Source organism: Sander lucioperca, chromosome 6, assembly GCF_008315115.2.
Source record: "Sander lucioperca isolate FBNREF2018 chromosome 6, SLUC_FBN_1.2, whole genome shotgun sequence".
Taxonomy (NCBI): domain Eukaryota; kingdom Metazoa; phylum Chordata; class Actinopteri; order Perciformes; family Percidae; genus Sander; species Sander lucioperca.
Genome location: NC_050178.1, coordinates 20,519,695 through 20,539,795, shown reverse-complemented (window position 1 = coordinate 20,539,795; position 20,101 = coordinate 20,519,695). Strand labels below are relative to the sequence as shown.

Genomic DNA, 20,101 nt, shown 5'->3' with positions numbered 1-20,101 from the left:
TTGGCATTTAATATCTTGAGGCAGCGGAAAGTGATCGCGCTACTGACCAACAAAAACCTGGTCTGAAGTCAATAGTGCAACATTTCATTGTTATTTTAACAGCGCATTAGTAAAAGGCGTCACGGCTTGTGCACATCGCGCCCATACTATGCTTGTTACACACACAGGTAGGCACGGCAGCACACAAACATGCAGTAGATTAAAAATAAAAATATTACAATGTGAAATAGTATTATGTTATGATCTGCTTGCGCGCTTTCACTTCATGCATGAGCAGATCAGTTTCTTCTCCTGAAAATCTCTCCTTCCTGCTTAGCAAATGCGCCATCATAATAGCAATGCGCCAAGGTACAAACACGCCTGGCTTTTAAAGGGAATGGGAGATGACACTCCTGATTGGTTTATTTCATGTTACACCCAAAACACACCTATGATTAATTAAGACAATAAGTACAACCCTTTTGAACCATGCGCCTGGTGCACGGACCCTTTTCTTTGCCGTTAAACTAGCAAAAGTGGATTTGTACGCGCCCTAAACGCACCTACATCAGGCGCTTCACGCCGTGTGCTTAGATCGTTAAAATAGAGCCCTCTGTGTGTGGCCGTTCTCAAAATCCCTTCGCTACAAGAAATAACAACAAACTTCCAGCTAGCAAGCTACACGTTGAAAATGGCACGTTTTGAAGAAAATTTGTATGATGCAACAAGGCAGGCCTGCTTGGTTCTTTCGGTTATTCTGTGATTGTAAAGATTTACAAAGAATATACTAGTTTACTAGATAGTTTACTGCATTTACTATCTAACTGGAAAATGTTGGGACTGATTGGTGGGGATTTGCTATGGACGAAATACACACGGCGATACACTGGTAAGAGCAAATGACGTTTAACCATGTATCCAGCTAATTGAAATCCACTTTTTGTAATTTGTGTTAACTGACCCTTTGAAATTCTAGAAAAGCCTGATTTTCTCAAAAACGTTTTCAATATTGAAAACAAGACCCCAATCTATCCCTAACCTTATAATATTTCTTACGAAACACATTTGCAAGTGCAAATTAGCTTTATACAAATCTAATATGTAGGGAAGCGCATTGGATACAAACTGGATGCTGAAACATTAGGCTTTAGCGCTGCACAGTCATTGTTTGCAGATCAGAATTGGGTTTGAGAATTGAATTTAAAGGTCTTACTGTTGAAACAAAACTACATGTCTAGGGTCACAACAAAGTGACTCTGGAATGAAAAACACTGATTCCCTTCAATCCCACTATCACTGACCTACTGTATGAGTCTTTTATCTTGTGGCCTACTTTGATAAAGAATACAGAAGTTCATTTAAATCTCTTATCTCGAACATGCTCATGGACCAATATATCACATGCACATGCTTTAAACCTACATGCACAAGTGATTGAAGCCAGAGAAATATGTGTTGTTTTTTTTTAAAGAGAAGGTGTTCTAGATTTTATCTCTTTAGTTTTCTATTTACCTGAGCTGATTTTAACTAAATCAAGGCACTCGAATGGCTCAAAGAAAAACTGGGTCAGTGGGAACATTTTCCATTAGCCACACAGATGCAGAGATGTTACACATCTGAATTCCTGCAGTTTCTTTCTTCTGTGTCAAGCTGAGCCACATTTTATAGCGTGCTTTTAGCCAACAGGTCTGGGGCAAAGTGCGTTATCGACAACAGGACAGGACAGGACAGGACATAGAACAATTGCATCACAAACTCCAAGAAACGGGGTCACAGTTTGTGAGAAAGTGTGTGCGTGTATGGAAGTGTAGCAGGATTAGCAGTAAGCCGCCTCCCTGGGTGTGTTTTGGTGGAATAACGTGTGAGCCAGCTGACATTTTATTTTGAAATAAATGTGTGGTGGGCTGCATATAACCTGAATTCACCAATGGATGATTATGACTCAGGAAAACTATTATGTCAACCTCTGTTCAGTCTTGTTGCTGTGGAAACTAGCTGCCATCCCATCTCTGCACCGCATCATGTTTCTTATTATCTCATCGGTCATCACTCGGTGTCACATGTCACCTGCTGCACACTCAGCTGCTGGTGGGGAATACCTCTATTATTTATCCTAATAAGGTGTTACCCCCACTCCTCGGGAGGACTAAATAAGGCAACAACCGGGTGGTACCTTCATCTGCCTCAGTTGGGTTTAATTTTCTGCATGTGTTGCCATGATAACACAAAGTCCTGAATGATCTTTTTTTTTCATCTTGCTATGGATATACAAGATAATAATTATTCAATTTCCAGTGAAGGAAGAAGTATTCAGATCCTTTACTTAAGTAAAAGTACCAATACCACACTGTAAAAATACTCAAATAAAAGTCCTGTATTGAAAATGTTACTTAATAATTTGTGCTTTTTTATTGATCCCCACTGGGAAAATTACAATTTTTTCCACTCTGTTTTTTAGAACACATTACACTGGCACGCATCCTACACATGCTCAGGTCCTATACATGCATAAACTGGCACCTCTCCAGCTACCAGTCCACACTCCGTACCTCGGTCCTTGAACCAGCGACCCTCTGTTGCCAAACCCAACTCCCTACGGACTGAGGTATTGCCACCCCCTTAAGTAAAAGTACTATGTAAGTATCATCAGAAAAATTTACTTAAAGAATTAAAAGTAAAAGTACTCGATGCAGAAAAATCCTCACATTTTAGAAACTGGAAAGAAGTGTTTAATCAGCTAATCTTTTCGGCTGGACTGCCAAATTCAACATGCTTCTGATGTATTTATTTGGCAAAAAATGTTGCTTTAACAAAATTCTGGCTAAGAACATAAGGAACATAAACACTTCTTAACTGTCAAATCTGTAGTAGAGGAATAGATTTTTTTCAAAATGCGGCTTTGTTATTTGTATATGAAAATGGCCAAATTATAGACTAAGGTCATCAACATCAGCATCAATAGGCTGTTTAACCGCTGCAGGGAGAGGTTGCTCTTTACCAGTGGTGGAATGTAACTAAGTACATTCACTCAAGTACTGTACTTAAGTACATATTTGAGGTACTTGTACTTTAGTCTTTTCTCTCCATGCCACTTTCTACTTCTACTCTGCTACATTTCAGAAAGAAATATTGTTCTTTTTACTCCACTACATTAATCTGACAGCTTTAGTTACTTTACAAATTAAGATTTTTGCACACAAAACACATGTAGTTATAATATACAATGTTTTATTATAAATGAAACTACCCAATAATATATCAATAATCAATACAAGTCCAGCTGAAATGATTCGACCATTAAACACTTAGTTGATTGACAGAACAGTTTGGATCGTTTCTACAATGTGAGGATTTTTCTGCATTAGTAAAGGATCTGAATACTTGTTCCACCACTGCTCTTTCCTACCTGGCTCTCTCCTATTTGCACTGTCAACAGAAATACTGGCGTGATGTCTTCACAAATGCGTCATCATATTGGAAGTATTGCTGCTATGTGTTGCAAAGTGCCTGCACACAGTCGCCGCTTTATCCATCACTTGTTATGACATTGTCAGGTATCACTAAATCAGTAATGCTCTCATACAGCAGACAGAGACTGACTGGCACCTTCACTCTGCCCCTCATCCGTGACTGAAACTGAGGTTTTACCACGGCACAAGGCTTTTTTCCATGCCGTTTCATCCCTAAAATATATAATTTCTTGTTTGTGTACATACTAACTTGGCCAACATAAGGCTGATTCTGGTTCTGACCTTGTCCTAACCCCTTCCCAACCTAATAGGACAGTGTGAAAGATAATAGGGTGAAAAGGTGGGACTCAGGGTTTTTAGGAATCACACGTGTTGGACAAAGTGTTCCTTTTAGCTGCCAGTAGAAAAGAACATAGTGTACACCCATAATACCTCTTGTAAATTCACCGGTGGAGCTGCAGGTAAGTTGTTCCATGTTGTGCATGCTCAGGCTGTCAGTGAAAGATAACTCATCACCGCTACTGATGTTGCATAAATTGCGTTTTTGGAGGCTCGATGGTGTTTTTTTCCCCCCAACTGCTCCTTCCAGGCAGCGCTGCGACCGCTGCCTCCAAGGCACCTAACCCTAACCCTAACCATAACCAGTGCCTAATCCTAGTGCCTTCCAGGCAGCGCTATCTGGAAGGAGCCGTTGGGGGCAAAAAACACCGATAAACTTTTTGGAGTGAAATATTAACAGTTTACAGCAGCACTTTTAGTAGTCCTGGTAGTCTTCCATTTAATGTTTTTGCCACATTTGTATGCTGAAGCGCAATGTTAAAATATGAAAACTGAACAATCCAAAAATCTCCAGCTGCAATGCCTTTCCTAATGCTTCAAAACTCAAACTTGTAACCTAGATTTCAAAGAAAAGACAACGTGTGTGTGTCTGTGTGTGTGTGTGTGTGTGTGAGTGAGTGAGTGAGTGAGTGAGTGAGTGAGTGAGTGAGTGAGTGAGTGAGTGAGTGAGTGTGTGTGTGTGTGTGTGTGTGTGTGTGTGTGTGTGTGTGTGTGTGTGTGTGCGTGTGTTTGTGTGCGTGCGTGTGAGCATGTACCTCTCGGCAAGGCCTCTCTTGGTTAGGCCGGATATAGTGATGGGGTCAAAAGGCTCCTCGGTGCCCGAGATGGTGATACCCAGAGGGCCTCCATACCGCTTCAGCTCCACTGTGTAGATGATGCTGCCTGACGTCTCCTGCTCATCTGATACACACACACACACACACACACACACACACACACACACACACACACACACACACACACACACACACACACACACGTGTTATTTTAATGTTTCATCTCCAGTGGGTTGATCAAACTGCCATAGTATGATGCTCAAACTATCTACTGCATCACGTTCCCTGTTCATGTGAAATGCACACACACACACACACACACACACACACACAAACATTTGATTCCACAAGTAGGTCAAAACTCTCAAGACAGCACTGGTGAGAAAGACACAGTTTCCATGGTAACCAGGGAGAAGACTGCCTAGTCATGATGTAGCATTAACACATAATCTCTGTGTTTTACCCCATGCATGTGTCTGTCTGTGTGCATGCTCTGAATCATAATCTACTCTAGCATGATTACACAATCCTTCCCTGTGTTTGTGTGTGTGTGTTTGTGTTTTACATCACATCAGAACACACAGTGGAACAGGGTGACATCTCCTGCAACAATCTGGATGTGTTCATGTAATGAACTCGTCAAATCACACAAATCCCAAATGTTGGTGGTCAGATCGGTAACACGTGACTAAGGGTGCTTTTCACACCTACCTCGCTTGGTACGGAAATTTTGTCAGACGAAAAGAGGTGGTCTGGGTCCGGATCAAACTGAACCATGGTTCGGTTCGTTTCTAGTGTGAAAGCATTTTTTGGATGGTTCAGACTTTCGGACCAAATACAGGAAGTTCTGGCAGACTACCTGGTTTTATCAGACCAGGGAAGCTCCTTAAGGAATAGCTCAGTGCTTAGTGTGTACTTGAGAGAGTGATGTTGGATGAGCTCAGGGCAGACAGCTGTTGGCTATCAGAGCAGAGAATAAATTAGCATTTTACTTGTTAAGTGGTAGTAAATGTACAGTGTAGGTTTCAGTTTGTCTCTGAATAAAGTGGTTCCTCAGAACCACTAAAAAAAGTAATTGTGGGTACCTTTAGCCTCCGTTGTTGGTGTTAGCCATGCTGCTGTGGTTGGTTTACTTATTTACTTATTTTATTACATGTACTGTAGCCTATTTATAACTTGTATTGTATAAAAGTTTAATAAAGGTCTTTAAAAAAAAAAAGTAAAGACATGCTGTAATGAACAGTTAATATTCCGTCCTAGTCATCACATGTTATATCTAGTAACACAAAAACAACAAACAAAACAACAAAACAAAAAGAGCCGCGGTAGCACGGGGAGAGCAGGAGTCAGTTGCAAAACAAATTATTAGTTACTGTATGTCATGTATAGTTCTGTAGTGCAGGGGTCTTCAACGTTTGTTAGGCCAAGGACCCCTCAGCAGAAAAAAGACGGAGCAGAGACCCCCTACTACATATGATGTATAAAATTGAGTTGCATATTAAACTGGGCCTACAATACCATGTAGGGTGGCCTGGAGCCTTCAGATATACCTTTTTATGGTGCATGCAATACTAAGCTATTAAAATAATTATATTTATACATCATGTTTTAAAGCCTTAGTGCGTAACTTTTTGATATTAATGTACATCCGTTACATTCAAGCCATTACAAAGCTAATTAAGACTATCAGCGCCACACAACTCCATCTGTATTTGTCAGTATGGCTGTGTTCAGAAGGTTGTGTCGTCCGGTGACTTTCCCACACAGAAACTTGAGTGAAGATAATTACCTCTTCTGAAGAGTCCATCATGTTTTTTTAATCCTGCGTGTCCTCCTTGGCTACTAGCAACTGCTTGGGGGAGGGGTGGGGGTGGTGCGCGATCACGTAAGGCTTGTATCATGTGGACGCGCTGACAGTGTTGTTGTCATTACTTAGAATTCCTCATGGGGGAGACAGAAACTACGATCTATAGCTTTAATGTTAAAATGTGGAACAGTGAATCCTTAAGTTTAACTGTATCTGTGGATGTTCTACCTTACCTATAGGCCAATAGACCTATCATCAATGTTGTGTAAATAATAAAAAGATAATATGTTGGATTCATGTTAATATGTTATATATATATATATATATATATATATATATATATATATATATATATATATATATATATATATATATATATATATATATATTAAACTATCCAACAATAATTTGGTAACCTACCTGCAGCAACTCTGAGGACCTCCTAGGGGTCCCGGACCCCCTGTTGAAGATCTCTGCTTTAGTGCACTTGCGTAACTGCAGTGTGAATCCAAAACTAACCATATCAAATGTATACAATGTAGTGATAGACCGATTTTATCGTGTATCGGCATCGGCCGATACGCGGCTGCTGCGTTCGCCGATAGTTTTTTCCCAGCATTATTTACAGACAGGCATCCACAGGCAGCTCTGTGTTGCTGGAGACGCTGCAGTTCACGTGCAGACCATGCACTGCCCTCCCCCACTAGCAGAGTCCTCTTAAATTACAAATCAAGCACTTTATTTCAATGGCTACTTTTCAGGTTTATTGTTTTCTTCAATTATTTAAATGTGTTGACAAAGGACATTTTGTGAAGAACTGATTATATCTGTCTTATAATATGTCAGCAAGCCATGCATCATCACGGCTGTGTTGTAGATGTTGATGAAAGCCTTTTACCCTTTCACAGTTAACCATAGGCAGTGCACCTATCCATATGATGCACATTGCACACATAATTTGGGTGATATGAATGTAAGATGATTGCATAAGTGACACTGTTTTTGTTTATTATTTTTAAAGAAATGCAGATTCCGAAAACAAATCCAGTGTGGCAGGGTTTACATTTTTATGATGTAAATTGAGGGAGCAAAAGCAGTATCGGCTCCAAATATCGGCTCAAGAAAATCGGCAGCCGGTATCGGTCATCGGCTAAGGCTGATGAAAAAAAATCGGTACCGGCACTAAAAAATCCATATCGGTCAATCCCTAATACAATTTAACAAAAACATGAATCTTGGTCTGCAACTTGGTTCAGACTTTGAGGTGTGAAAAGGCCCTAAGTGAGGAAGCACAAGGCTCCTGGATTAAAATGTATGGTGTACACATTAGACCACTACACCAGCAGGATATCACTTTCCGAAAACATTTTCTTGCTATATCCCAGATATTTCGTTATTTGTTCTTCATGATTTGTTGAAATATAACTTTTGTTTCACCCTGGATTAAATTGCTCACTTTTCCAATAGTTTCTGTTTCCTCACTGGGATCAGTAATAAAGAAGCATCTTACAGTGTCCCAGTTGATCATTTTAGAGCTTGAGCAGGAATCCATGAGTCGCGGACAGCACCACCACCTGGTGGTCAAAGACTGTTAGTGCATCTCCTTAACCCCTTTAAACTAGAAATGGTCCGCCAGTGCCTACACTGGTGTTTTGTGCTAATTGTGATGTCATTTCTTAGAGTATCTTCAAATGCTTCATATCCCTAAAATAAGTACAACCTAAGCTGCAAGGTAAGTCAATAAACCATAATGTGTCATAAATATTATATTATATTTCATCATGTTGTTGAGGTGTTTGTTGTTTTTTACAAATAGTCTGATTTATCTTTGCTAATAATGTGTGTGATTCATGTTAATGTATATTTTCAAACATATTTTAACTTTGAGGGAAATGAACTTTCAAAAAAGTATTAAACAATAATTTGGCGGCCCCCCTGCAGTGACTCCGAGGACCCCCAAGGGGTCACAGACCCCCTGTTGAAGATCTGTGCTCTAGCTGTTATGGTTTTTATTTTGGAACACCAGGATCATGTAGACAACGATCTCCCACGGCCTTAGGGTTAAAACTGATGCCTGCTGAGCTGATGAACATTATTTCATAACAAACACATCAGAAAACTAAGTTTCTGACTGAAAAGTCTTAGTTGTGCAATGGTGCTTCCCTTACATCACATTGCTCATCACCCTCCCTCCTCTCCCTCCCCTCCCCTCTGCCCCCAATAAAGCTGGACTCTGAACCCCCCCCCCCGCATCAGGATCACTTTGCATAAAAGAAGACACTCAGGAACTCTTCCTTTACATTGCACATTTTAATATCTTCATCTGTAGTTTTCTGTACTGGTTGATTTTGCCTTACATTTGCACTATTTAGAATTCAATACTGTATTGTACATATTACTTATCTTTTTTCAATTGTATATATTACTTATTATTATATCTTTTTTATCTTATTTGTACATATTACTTATCTTTTTTAAATCTGTATTTGTATATATTTCTTATCTTTTACATTATATTTGTTGTACGTGTCCTTATTGCACCGTGGGTCGGAGAGAAACGTATTTTCAATTGCTGTATGTCTGGCACATATTGCAGAATTGACAAATAAAGTGGACTTCACATTATCATGTTTACTGAACCAACATAGACAGACTCAGCGTACCCATATGCACACACGTACCAGAGTTGTCTTCATCTTTGCGTATCTTTAGTTTGACCAGTTCCTCACACTGCTGCAGGATCTGCTCGGCATCTTCCTTAGAGCAGTTCTCCAGTCGGATGTTGTCGATGGCCAACAGCTTATCACCGGGCTCCAGTGTTCCTGTTCTGAAGGAGAGACAGAGACACAAAGGTGGAACCACGTACCATCACTTCTGTCAAGGTTGTCCTACAGCATCCTCTGTCACATTTCTGTCAAACTGTACTCACAGAGCGGCACTTGTAAGTATACTGAGAATAGAGTGTGACAAGTTAATAAATAATAGGGGTGGGAAAAAGAATCGAAAATCATATGTATCGTGACTTTTTTCCCCGACAATTTTGAAAATCGATTCTTTTCCCTAGAATGAATATTTTTTTATTATTGTTTTTACCAATGATTCACCTAAATACTTTCTGTTTATACGGTAGCGCCGCCGACAACTACATCATATCCGTTTTCTGAATGAAAACAGAAAATGCTGAAAAGCCATGTTATGTACTTCTTTACAAATAAAATAATGTGTCATGTCGTCTGACTGACATGTGATGTGCATTCTTCTTAGAAAACAATTTTTTTTAGAGTTTTTAGAAAGGTCTCATGATATATTGTCTCTAGAAGTGTATTATTCAACTTTTGTTTGTGTTAAAGAAGGAAAAGAAAATCACAATACTTAATACTATCGAATCGCAATAAATGCAAATCGCAATGATAGAAGATAAAGATATGAATCGGGACAAAAGCATATCGTCCCAGCCCTTATAAAGTACATATGTACATATATACATGCCATATACAGGAAGACACAGTTGAACACTAAATACATTAAAAGAGATCAAAATCGAGGGATGAGAAAAAAATGTGTTAGACCCAATAAAGAATCTAATAGTGCAGACTGTAAGATACCTGTGGGCCATGCTGCCCTTCTTGATGTCAGAAATGATGAGGGGCTCTCCTGGCTTCTTACTGGCTGTGGAGGGAGATGACATCACACTGAGCAGCAGCAACAACAAGTCAAAGTGTTCATTGCCATATGCACAGTTAAAAACAAGTTGCCCTGTACGATGCAATTCTTTCTTAGCCCTCCGCACTGAATGCCGTTCAAAAGGAAACGAAAAAAAAAGTACACAAATACAAGATAACAAGAAAGAAATAACACTATGTGCAATATACAATATATACAGAAAGAGGAATATATGTCCAAAACAACAAAGTATGAAAGTGCATATAACATCAACAACAAATTGTGCTACATTCATTCATTCAACCTTTATTTATCCTAGAGAGATCATTGAGGGGTGACCCTCCTTTTCAATGTCATCAAGTCAGATTACAAAGACAAATACAGGACAACAACACAGAAAGCACAATCATAAGGAATAGAGAAAGACAAAACATTTGGAATTGGAAACAGATTTGATAAATAAATTAGGATAATAGGGATGCAAAAGAAAAGAAAATGATGTAAAGCAGTTACAAGTAGAAGTTTGTAGGTTTAAAACCAGGTTTCTAAATTGTCCAACAGGCTGACAACTGAGTTGATTTTAAGAAAGTGCTTTAATTTGTTCCAGGAGTCGCTACATAAATAACATTGGTGAAAATAACGTGTATTACATTGTCAAGTTTTATATTGTTTTTATAGAATGGAAGCAAGTTAAAATCTGTTACTAAAATTTAGTTGCACACATCACAAATCAAATACTCAGACAGCCACTGAGACTGAGGAAGGCTGTACGCCTTGTTCGCACAGGACTAATATTACCAGGGCACCTCATGTGATTTTGAAATTGAAATTTGAAATGTCTGTTTCGTGCTGCCTATCACACGTGATGAGTGACGTCTGTATTTTACTCCAATTTACTGATATTATCAGACAGATATGATGTCAAGGTTCTGTCAAAACTTTCTTTTATAATTGCCAATGCAGCCAATACAACCTGGAATTAGGGGTGTCACGATACCAAAAATTCAGTAGTCGGTGCCAATACCAGTAAATTAACACGATTCCTCGATGCCAATTTCAATACCACAGTAAAAAAAAAAGGATTTTCTAAGATTCCATGTACTTGAACTTGAAACATGAACTTCTTTATAAAAAAATTGTATAGACATACAGAACATGTGCAATAGAACATAGAACAACATAATAAAGTGCAATGAATGGTCATAGTGCAACAACTAGTGTCCCCAGACACATTCCAGACTTCCAGGCATCTTTTCAAAAGGTACTGTGCAAAAACAACAACAGTGTTTCTAACAGTTGCGTGACCAGAGACGTTACAAACCCCGGGTAAATATTGGAGATGTATTTGAAAGATGGAGACAGCTTAGAGCCCAAGAGGACGCAGAGTTGGCTAATTTCCTCCTGAACAGGTAGCTAAGCATTAGCTTCAGGCTAATTTATCACGGCTACAAGGGACGGGCATTTTATGTCATTTCAACATTCGTGTAATCACATTAACTTATATAGCTAGAGTACCCAAGTTGGTTACTCGCAAAAACAACTGAGACACAGCCAGTAAAGTGATCCAAATCCAAATTACAGACATGGCAGATTCACACAGGATTAAGATCACAGACAACCTCCGTAAGTATTACAAATGACTAGAGGTCCCCAGGCAGTGTTGAAATGTAACTAAGTACATTTACTCAAGTACTGTACTTAATAACTATATACTTAAAATTGAGGTACTTGTACTTCACTTGAGTCTTTTCTTTTAATGCCACTTTCTACTTCTACTCCGCTACATTTCAGAGAGAAATATTATACTTTTTACTCCACTACATACGTCTGACAGCTTTAGTTACTTTACAAATTCAGATTGTTGCACACAAAACATATGTAGTTTATAAAATACCATGCTTTATTATAAATTAAACTACCCAACAATATAAAGGCCTACAAGTCCAGCTGAAATGATTAGCTGATTAATCACTTAGTTGGTTGACAGAACTGTTTTGTTTCCAGTTTCTGGAATGTGAGGATGTTCTGCATTGAGCACTTTTACTTAATACTTTAAGTACATTTTCCTGATGATACCTAGATAACTTCACTTAAGTAACATTTTCAATGCAGGACTTTTATTTGTAACAGAGTATTTTTTACAGTGTGGTATTTGGGATCTGAATACTTCTTCCACCACTGTCCCCAGGTAGTACTAGTCCTGTGCGAATAGGGCTTTTAACACTATCAGGGAAAAAAAAAACTATTGTTTAATTTGTCAAATGAGATAATGTGTGTAGCCTTCTCACTTACAGCTGTGATGCATTCAGAAGATGGCACCATTGCACCATTCTCTGCCTCAGACGCTGTTACAGCATAGCCTGTTATTCATGCAGATGCATTATAAAGTGAAGCTGAAAACTCTCTGGTGTCAGGCACTGATCAGCCCTTATTCACCAATGTCATTTTTGTTTTGTTGTAACCCCCCCACACATCAGGGCCATTTCTCTCAATTTACACATAGTTTTTACATAGTTGGGATGACATTTGTCTTTTTAAAATGACACATATGGCTTTATTGAAAGGCTTATAATCAGTTTAACACACTTTTCCTGGTAAAACACTTTGAGGTACTTGTACTTTACTGAAGTATTTTAATTTTGTTACGTTGTACTTCCACACTACTTCATCTTGGAGGCATTGTACATGTTAGTAACTTTGCAGATTCAGAACAATAATACAAACTATAATCAACTAATGCATTATGATAATTTTTTATGGATTAAGCCATCCCAAATTGTGATGCATACTGTACACATTAAAGCATTCATAATTGTAATCCAACAACATAATGTTTATTATTCTGAAATGGGCCGTTCTGCATAATGAGTACTTTTACATTTGGTACTTAAAGTGCTCATATTATGCTCATTTTCAGGTTCATAATTGTATTTAGAGGTTGTACCAGAATAGTTTTACATGGTTTGATTTACACCATATATTTGTTGTACTGCACATCGCTGCAGCTCCTCTTTTCCCCCTGTGTGTTGAGCTCTCTGTTTTAGCTACAGAGTGAGGCATCACACTTCTGTTCCATCTTTGTTGGGAGTCGCACTTGAGCAGTAGCTAGGTAAGGACTACTAGCCAGTCAGAAGCAGAGTATGAGGGCGTGCCATGCTAGCAGCTAGGCGAGCATTATAACGTTTGTTACAAAGTGACGCACGTTTGTCACAGAAGTAAAGGCTGGACTACAATAGAGCTGTTTGGAGCAGTTTGTAAACAGTGTTTTCTGTTGGAGATGGTAAGTCCCTTTGGGGTGGACTTTGGGCTTCTTCACTTTGTAAACCTATAACATGCACAAAAAAAGATATATAACACAATACAGGAAAGGGGAAAAGCCAAAAAGCATAATATGAGCAATTTAAAGTATTTTAATTCTAATACTTTTGTACTTTTACCTTGGTAAAGTTGGGTGCATAGCTTGCAGAGGTGTGGACTCGAGTCATGTGACTTGGACTCGAGTCAGACTCGAGTCATGAATTTGATGACTTCAGACTCGACTCGACAAAATGTACAAAGACTTGCAACTCGACTTGGACTTTAACATCAATGACTCGTGACTTCACTTGGACTTGCACCTTTTGACTCGAGAAGACTTGCTACTTCCCACTGGGGAAGAAAATGTTCACACGGCCGCGCCGCTCTCAGTTTATCTGCATCTGTGAAAAAAATATGCACCACCTGTATGCATGCAGAGAGCACGCGCGCTGCCTGCACGACATCCAATCACTGTAGTCCCACGTTGTTTTGATTCGACAGCATCTAAGCAGGCACATTGCAAGACAACCAATGAAGCACAAGCAACAACGCGCCAGTTGGCAAAATGATACCGAAGATAGTTTCGTTTGGTTATAACAATTACGAGGTAGTCGACAAAAAAAGAGTTGCAATTTGCAAAACATGCGGGTCGAAGATTACAGACGGAGCTGCCACAACGTCCAACTTTGTTCGACACCTGAAGTTGCACAAAGAAAGGTAAGTTTTGAATGAATGCTAAGCACCTTATCGGATGTATGTACCGTAACATACTAGCTGCTGCATATTTACTGTCTCAACGAGACAGTAAATGCACGTCTCCCTTGCTGGTTCATGCTTACAAAAATAGGGATTTTTGAACCCTGATTATATGAGGTACATGAGTGTAGCACACTCAGATGGAAAACCTCGCCAACATCATGTCAACGTCCGTTTTAAAGTAACGTTACCATAACACAGTCACAGTAGATCCACCATTAGCCTTCCCTTTTCATTTCAGGGGTTGTATTCGCTATAACTACCGCCTCGCTATACATTATCCCGCTTATTACATGACTACCTATCAAATAAATCATTACTTTGACACAAAATATTGATTTAAAAAGGAGTTTATTGATTTAAAAGCGATTGTATTGCTTCCGCTAAACCGAACTGCGTCCATAGCAACGCTCTGTTTTTCATGGCAACGGTCTGTTATCAAGAAATAACAGACCGCATTCTACATTGGAATTCAACCAAGCCATGTAATAAAATAAAATAATAACGATTACAGTAGTAATGTTCAGAGATGCAATAGATTATTATAGTGCAGTTCTTAACTAATGGGAATATTGTTTAGCTTATTTTTGGTTTAATTTGGTTTACTTTAGTTATTTAATTTATTCAATTATTTTGTTTTGCTATACTTTTCATGCCAACTTGCCATGGCCCCCCTAGCACCCCCTCGCAGCACCCAGGGGTCCCCGTCCCCACTTTGAAAACCACTGCTATAAAGCATATGACTTCAGTTTCTTGAGAGAAAGGGCTTTCTTATGACTTTAGAAGCAGTGAAAATATTCTTAATATTGCATACACTGAAACTGAAATGACTTGAAATGACTCGAAACGAAAATGGTAGGACTTTGGACTCGACTTGAGACTTGTTGGCTTTGACTTGTGACTCGACTCGGGACTTGCCTCATCTTTGACTCGACTTGACTCGGGACTCGAGGGCAAAGACTTGAGACTTACTTGTGACTTGCATAACAATGACTTTGTCCCACCTCTGATAGCTTGTAAGTTTCTCGTTGGTTTATTCAGCTGTTCATTTTGAGATATTGATAAATATTGTATAGTGATAAGATATAAGATACTAGATGGTAATGTTTATTTTTGTAAACTAGTTACTTGCATTCTGCATATGCATGTCATTTAAATTACACATACATGCTAAATACACACAATAGCTTGTTTATTATTTTTCTAAATACATCTTATGTTTGTATAGTGGACATTTTGTTAATTGTACTTTGTTAATTTTTTCAGTTTTACTACTAAATCGAAACTTCATGTAGAGTATACATGATGATGTCATATCATGTATACTATATATATATATAGTATTTATTAATTACTCCAAATATTTCAAATGTGCTGGGTTCAACAGTCTACAGTACCTGCCACTGAGCTCACACTACCATTGGAACATTAAAGTACACACGCACTCCAGACTAACAGTTTTGTGGGACAGCAGCACTAAAGCTTTACAGTGAAGTATGTAATTAATAACTTCATCAATAATCACAATAAAGTCCTTCACTGGAAGAGAAATAACACCATTGCAAACTGCATTCAATATGTTTAAAATACATTGATTTTTCTGCCAAAAGTGTGACATTTGGGTAGCTGAACCAAATAACGTTTTACATATAGCAAAATTGTATATGCTCCATGAACATTACAGACTTCTCACAAGGTTTTTGGAACCTGGCTGCAGGGATTTGCTACTATTTAGCCTGAGGAGCGTTAGTGAGTACTGATGTTGGACAATAAGTCCTGACTCTAATGGGGTTAAGGTCAGGGCTCTGTGCAGGCCACTCAAATTCTTTCCACTCCAAACTGCGAAAAATATTTCTAAAGCATCTGTCCTTGTGTACAAATCAGGAAAGGGCCTGCCACAAAGTTGGAAGCCCAGTACTGTATAGATCTAGAAATATAATTTTTATTATCATTATCTATTAAGATTTGCCTTAATTGCAACTAAGGGGCCTCAGGCTTTTCTCATGAACCATTGGTACATATATATGTATACTCAATATTTATAACTGTATGCAACACATTGACTGCCACTGTATAAGAGCACGGAGATCTGCATAGCGAGGAGGTCAGGGTGAATGAGTGGGCCATAAAACACAGGGCTTTCAGGCGGGGGAGTGAAGTTTGTGTCCCGGATAAAACACAAGACTTTCACTCAGGAAACGGGTGTTTGTGTCCCGGAAGTACTACTTAAAGGGGCCGGTGTTTTAACCCAAACCACAATCCCTTTTTCTAATCTTAACTCGTCGTTTTTTGCTTAACTGTCGTCGCCGTAAGACACTCACCTTTTGTAACCTCACACAGTAACCTGTACTCAGCTCACAGTGAAAAATTTCGGCTAAATTTAATTGTCAAGACCACTCAACTAAACTGTCATGTGTTTGGTCGTCACGTGACCGGTCGCCTAATTCCATAGGATATCATACGAATTGTTGTGCATAAGTTTTAATATGACATCATACATCATGAGAACGCGTTGGGGGGACCTAGACCAAAAAAAACTGCCTCAGACTAAAAGATCACAAATTTGACAGTGTGTCCAAATACTTTTGGTCATAAAGTATGAGGCCAGTCAGGCAAACAGAGTGTGAGGCCTGGTATCTATAGCCTTTCATAAACAGTGGTAATGTTTACAGCTGAGCTTTCCTGCAGGCTACAGTTACCATGAGAGATACATGTGTATGCTTGTGTGAGAATTGCAGGGTGGTCTCGTGACATTTAAACACTGCTAGCAGTTTGAAACAAAAAATAGATCATATGAACAACGGTGTGTGTGTGTGTGTGTGTGTGTGTGTGTGTGTGTGTGTGTGTGTGTGTGTCCTACCACTGATGGTGAGCCCCAGCTCCACTCCTCTTTTCTTCGGCAGTTTGACGTGGAACGTACCACTGCTAGGCACCACTGACTCTGTGACACAAACACATGCAGATAGACCATAGTTATTAAAAAAAAAAAAAATCAACAATTAAGTATTTTCATCCTGCGTAACATTTGTAATTACAAGGCATTTGGCTCTTGCTCTTATGCTACTCTGAATTGCTCTTCTACGGGGCAAACAGCAACTACAAATCCTCACAGTTTGCCTGCATGAGTCATAATACTAATTCCAGCAGTATAACAACACCATCCAGGCATTAACATGATGAGTGCAAGTTGTGAGCAGAGAAACCACTTAAGACTTCCCAACAAGCTATTCATATAGATCAGCTTCTCACTTCAGCATCCTCATCAAGATGCTCTAATCATTCTCTGACACTGCACACATGATAATCAACTTCTTTAGCTGTCCATCCGTCAGATTTCCATGTGCACCATTCATTTCATGAACAGTGTTGTGCCTCACAGCTACAAAAAGTGGACAATGAGTATATTCCATTCAGAGCTGTCTAACTTATTTTGAAAGCCTGCGAAAGAGTAATAGTCTTAATGCTATGCTTGGTAATTGACTGCATCAACGTATGGGGTTAATGGTAGGGTAAGAAATCATTCTAATGTCTCTTTGTTTTGTGGGATGAATGCTAATTTCATAATTACTTGCCATGTTAACTAAATGATGCAACATTAAGAAAGGCAATACCAAAACAGTGGTAAGTGCAGAGAGCTACACAGCTTAAATCAAGTCTCTGTCTTTACCAGTTTACCATACTGTTTCATTAAATGGATGAAACCACACCAAAAACACTTCTTCAACCAAAACAAATTCAATTGTGAGTTAAGTGTACCACTGTCATTTCCAATGACTGAAATCCTTCTGCCTCTTGGTGTTAAAATATTTCCATTTAAATGATGGATGTATACTGTTTTCTAAACTACATCCCTGGGAAACAGTTTTAGCAAATGATGTTGTAGTGCACATGCCTCATTCTGCAGAGCCAGGTCTAAAATCGGCTGTTCTGTAATCGAATGGCATTACTGCCGGCTCCTATATTTTACTGTTAAACGACAATGACATGATGATTTATAATGTTTACTCATTATTAGGATTGTTATAATTAATGTTATTTTATCATTAGTTTAGTGTCATATACAATAATAAGTTTAACAGATCGTTTATACTTTGTCAGTGGTTAATAATTGTTTTGTAAACCGTCTATAAACATTATTTGAATGGCTATTATTAAGTTGCAACTAATCCTTATAATAATACATTAATGATTAATAAAGGGTTTATAAAGCATCAAGTAACATTCATTTGGCTTCATTAAATCTTTTTTTGGCGATCTATAAAAGAGATGATTATTTTATTATTTGAGCACTGATAATAACTATCTAAATAATGTTTATAGATGCTTCACAAAGTCTTTATTAACCATTATCGAGGTATTATTTTCATCAGATGAAAAGAGTAGGAGCAGGAGCAACTTTTGGCCTCCACGTCCCCCAGATTGCCTGCGAGCTTCTCCTGACTATATGGTAATTTATCTATTGTGCGACAGAAAGTTGCGTGGTTATGACACAATCGTTAGCCTATTTTTATAAAAACACCTGCTACAGAGCCATAACGTGAGGTACAAGGTAATGAAGCCTTTTATACATTGTTGTGTTTCCTTAGGAATAAAGAATGGACAAATAAAGTCTTTAAACGCTTCAGATGTAAAGTTATTCGCTGTCAAAGTGACACTAAAATGAATGACAGTCAATGGAATGCTAGCAGAAGGTGATGCTTGTTAGCCTATGAACCTCCCAATAGGAGGTACGCTTTTCGGGTGCTCGCTTACCCCCTTGGTATTTATTCAGGGCAGTTTCACTGACGCCATATTTAAAGCAACACCAAAGCACTTTTCCTCTTCGGTCCCCCTACAGGTTGGAAGTGGAATTGTCCATTACCGTTCTCATTCGAACTACAGATCCGCTACCCGATCTGGCAAACTTGCATAGTACGGTTATAGCCGATAGAGTTACGAGTTGATGAACCACTGAAACGATTTTAGAAACATTATTTTAAGGTACAAAATAATCTTTGGTGTTGCTTTAATGTTTCACTGTGTCTTTAGCAGGAAAGCCCTGATCAAATCACATTACACATTTATTTAATTTAAACTACCTAACAATATAATGGCCTACAAGTCCAGCTGAAATGATGAGACCATTAATCACTTAGTTAATGACAGAACTGTTTGGATCGTTTCCAGTTTCTAAAATGTGAGGATTTTTCTGCATCGAGTACTTTTACTTTTAATACTTTAAGTACATTTTACTGATTACACTTACATACTTTTACTTAAGTAACCTTTTCAATGCACACTTAGAAAGATAGAAAGGTAGAAAAGGTACTAGTAATTTTCTGCCAGCACATCATCCGTTTTTCTGCAGAATTTTTTCTTAGCAGAGCTCAAGGATACACACAATGCGTTTGGGTGAGTAACACTGATTGTTTGTTTACCAGGAAACTCCACAGGGCTCCTATGAGTAACTTTAACAAAACAACAAGGCCAAGCAAGTTTTCTCTCGGAATGAGAAGTAATAAAAAGCAGCAGACTGCTTTGTCCTAGAGATCCTACCCAGAAATTAAACTAAATAAATACATTAAATGCTAGGTGGCGGTGATGGTGCAGTGGTTATGACACATACCTTTGGTGTGGGAGACCCGGGTTTGAATCCCACTGCGATACATCAACCAATGTGTCCCTGAGCAAGACACTTAACCCCTAGTTGCTCCAGAGGTGATATATATAGCAATTGTAAGTCGCTTTGGATAAAAGCGTCAGCTAAATTAGCTGTAATGTAATAATGTAATGTTAGCCATCAGTAGAATCACTTCAAAACAAACTGAATACTCTTTCAAGTTCACCTTTCCAAAAGCTAGCTTGCTTGAACCTTTATCTATGTGTGCGTTCAGCAACATATGCAATGCAATTGGATGACTTTTCTTCAATATAAAAATCAGAACGAAGGGGAGTAAAACACAGATTTAAACTTGTACGGTATTAGTGTGGTTGTTATATTTTCATAGAGTTAAAAGCATGTATAGATGGGGCCA

General features: G+C 38.6%; 1 protein-coding gene across 8 annotated transcripts in view; it reads right to left on the bottom strand.

Moving 5' to 3' along the window:
- LOC116034505 (glutamate receptor-interacting protein 2-like) overlaps nt 1-20,101 on the bottom strand; it is a 379,804-nt gene that overhangs the window by 11,126 nt on the left and 348,577 nt on the right. For all 8 annotated transcript variants that reach the window (XM_031277187.2, XM_036002038.1, XM_036002034.1 and 5 more), the window contains 4 exons: nt 16,948-17,028; nt 9,977-10,040; nt 9,053-9,198; nt 4,544-4,688 (listed from right to left, as the gene is read on the bottom strand). In XM_031277187.2, the coding sequence (XP_031133047.1) occupies nt 4,544-4,688; nt 9,053-9,198; nt 9,977-10,040; nt 16,948-17,028 (436 nt within the window). The remainder of the gene's footprint in view (nt 1-4,543; nt 4,689-9,052; nt 9,199-9,976; nt 10,041-16,947; nt 17,029-20,101) is intronic.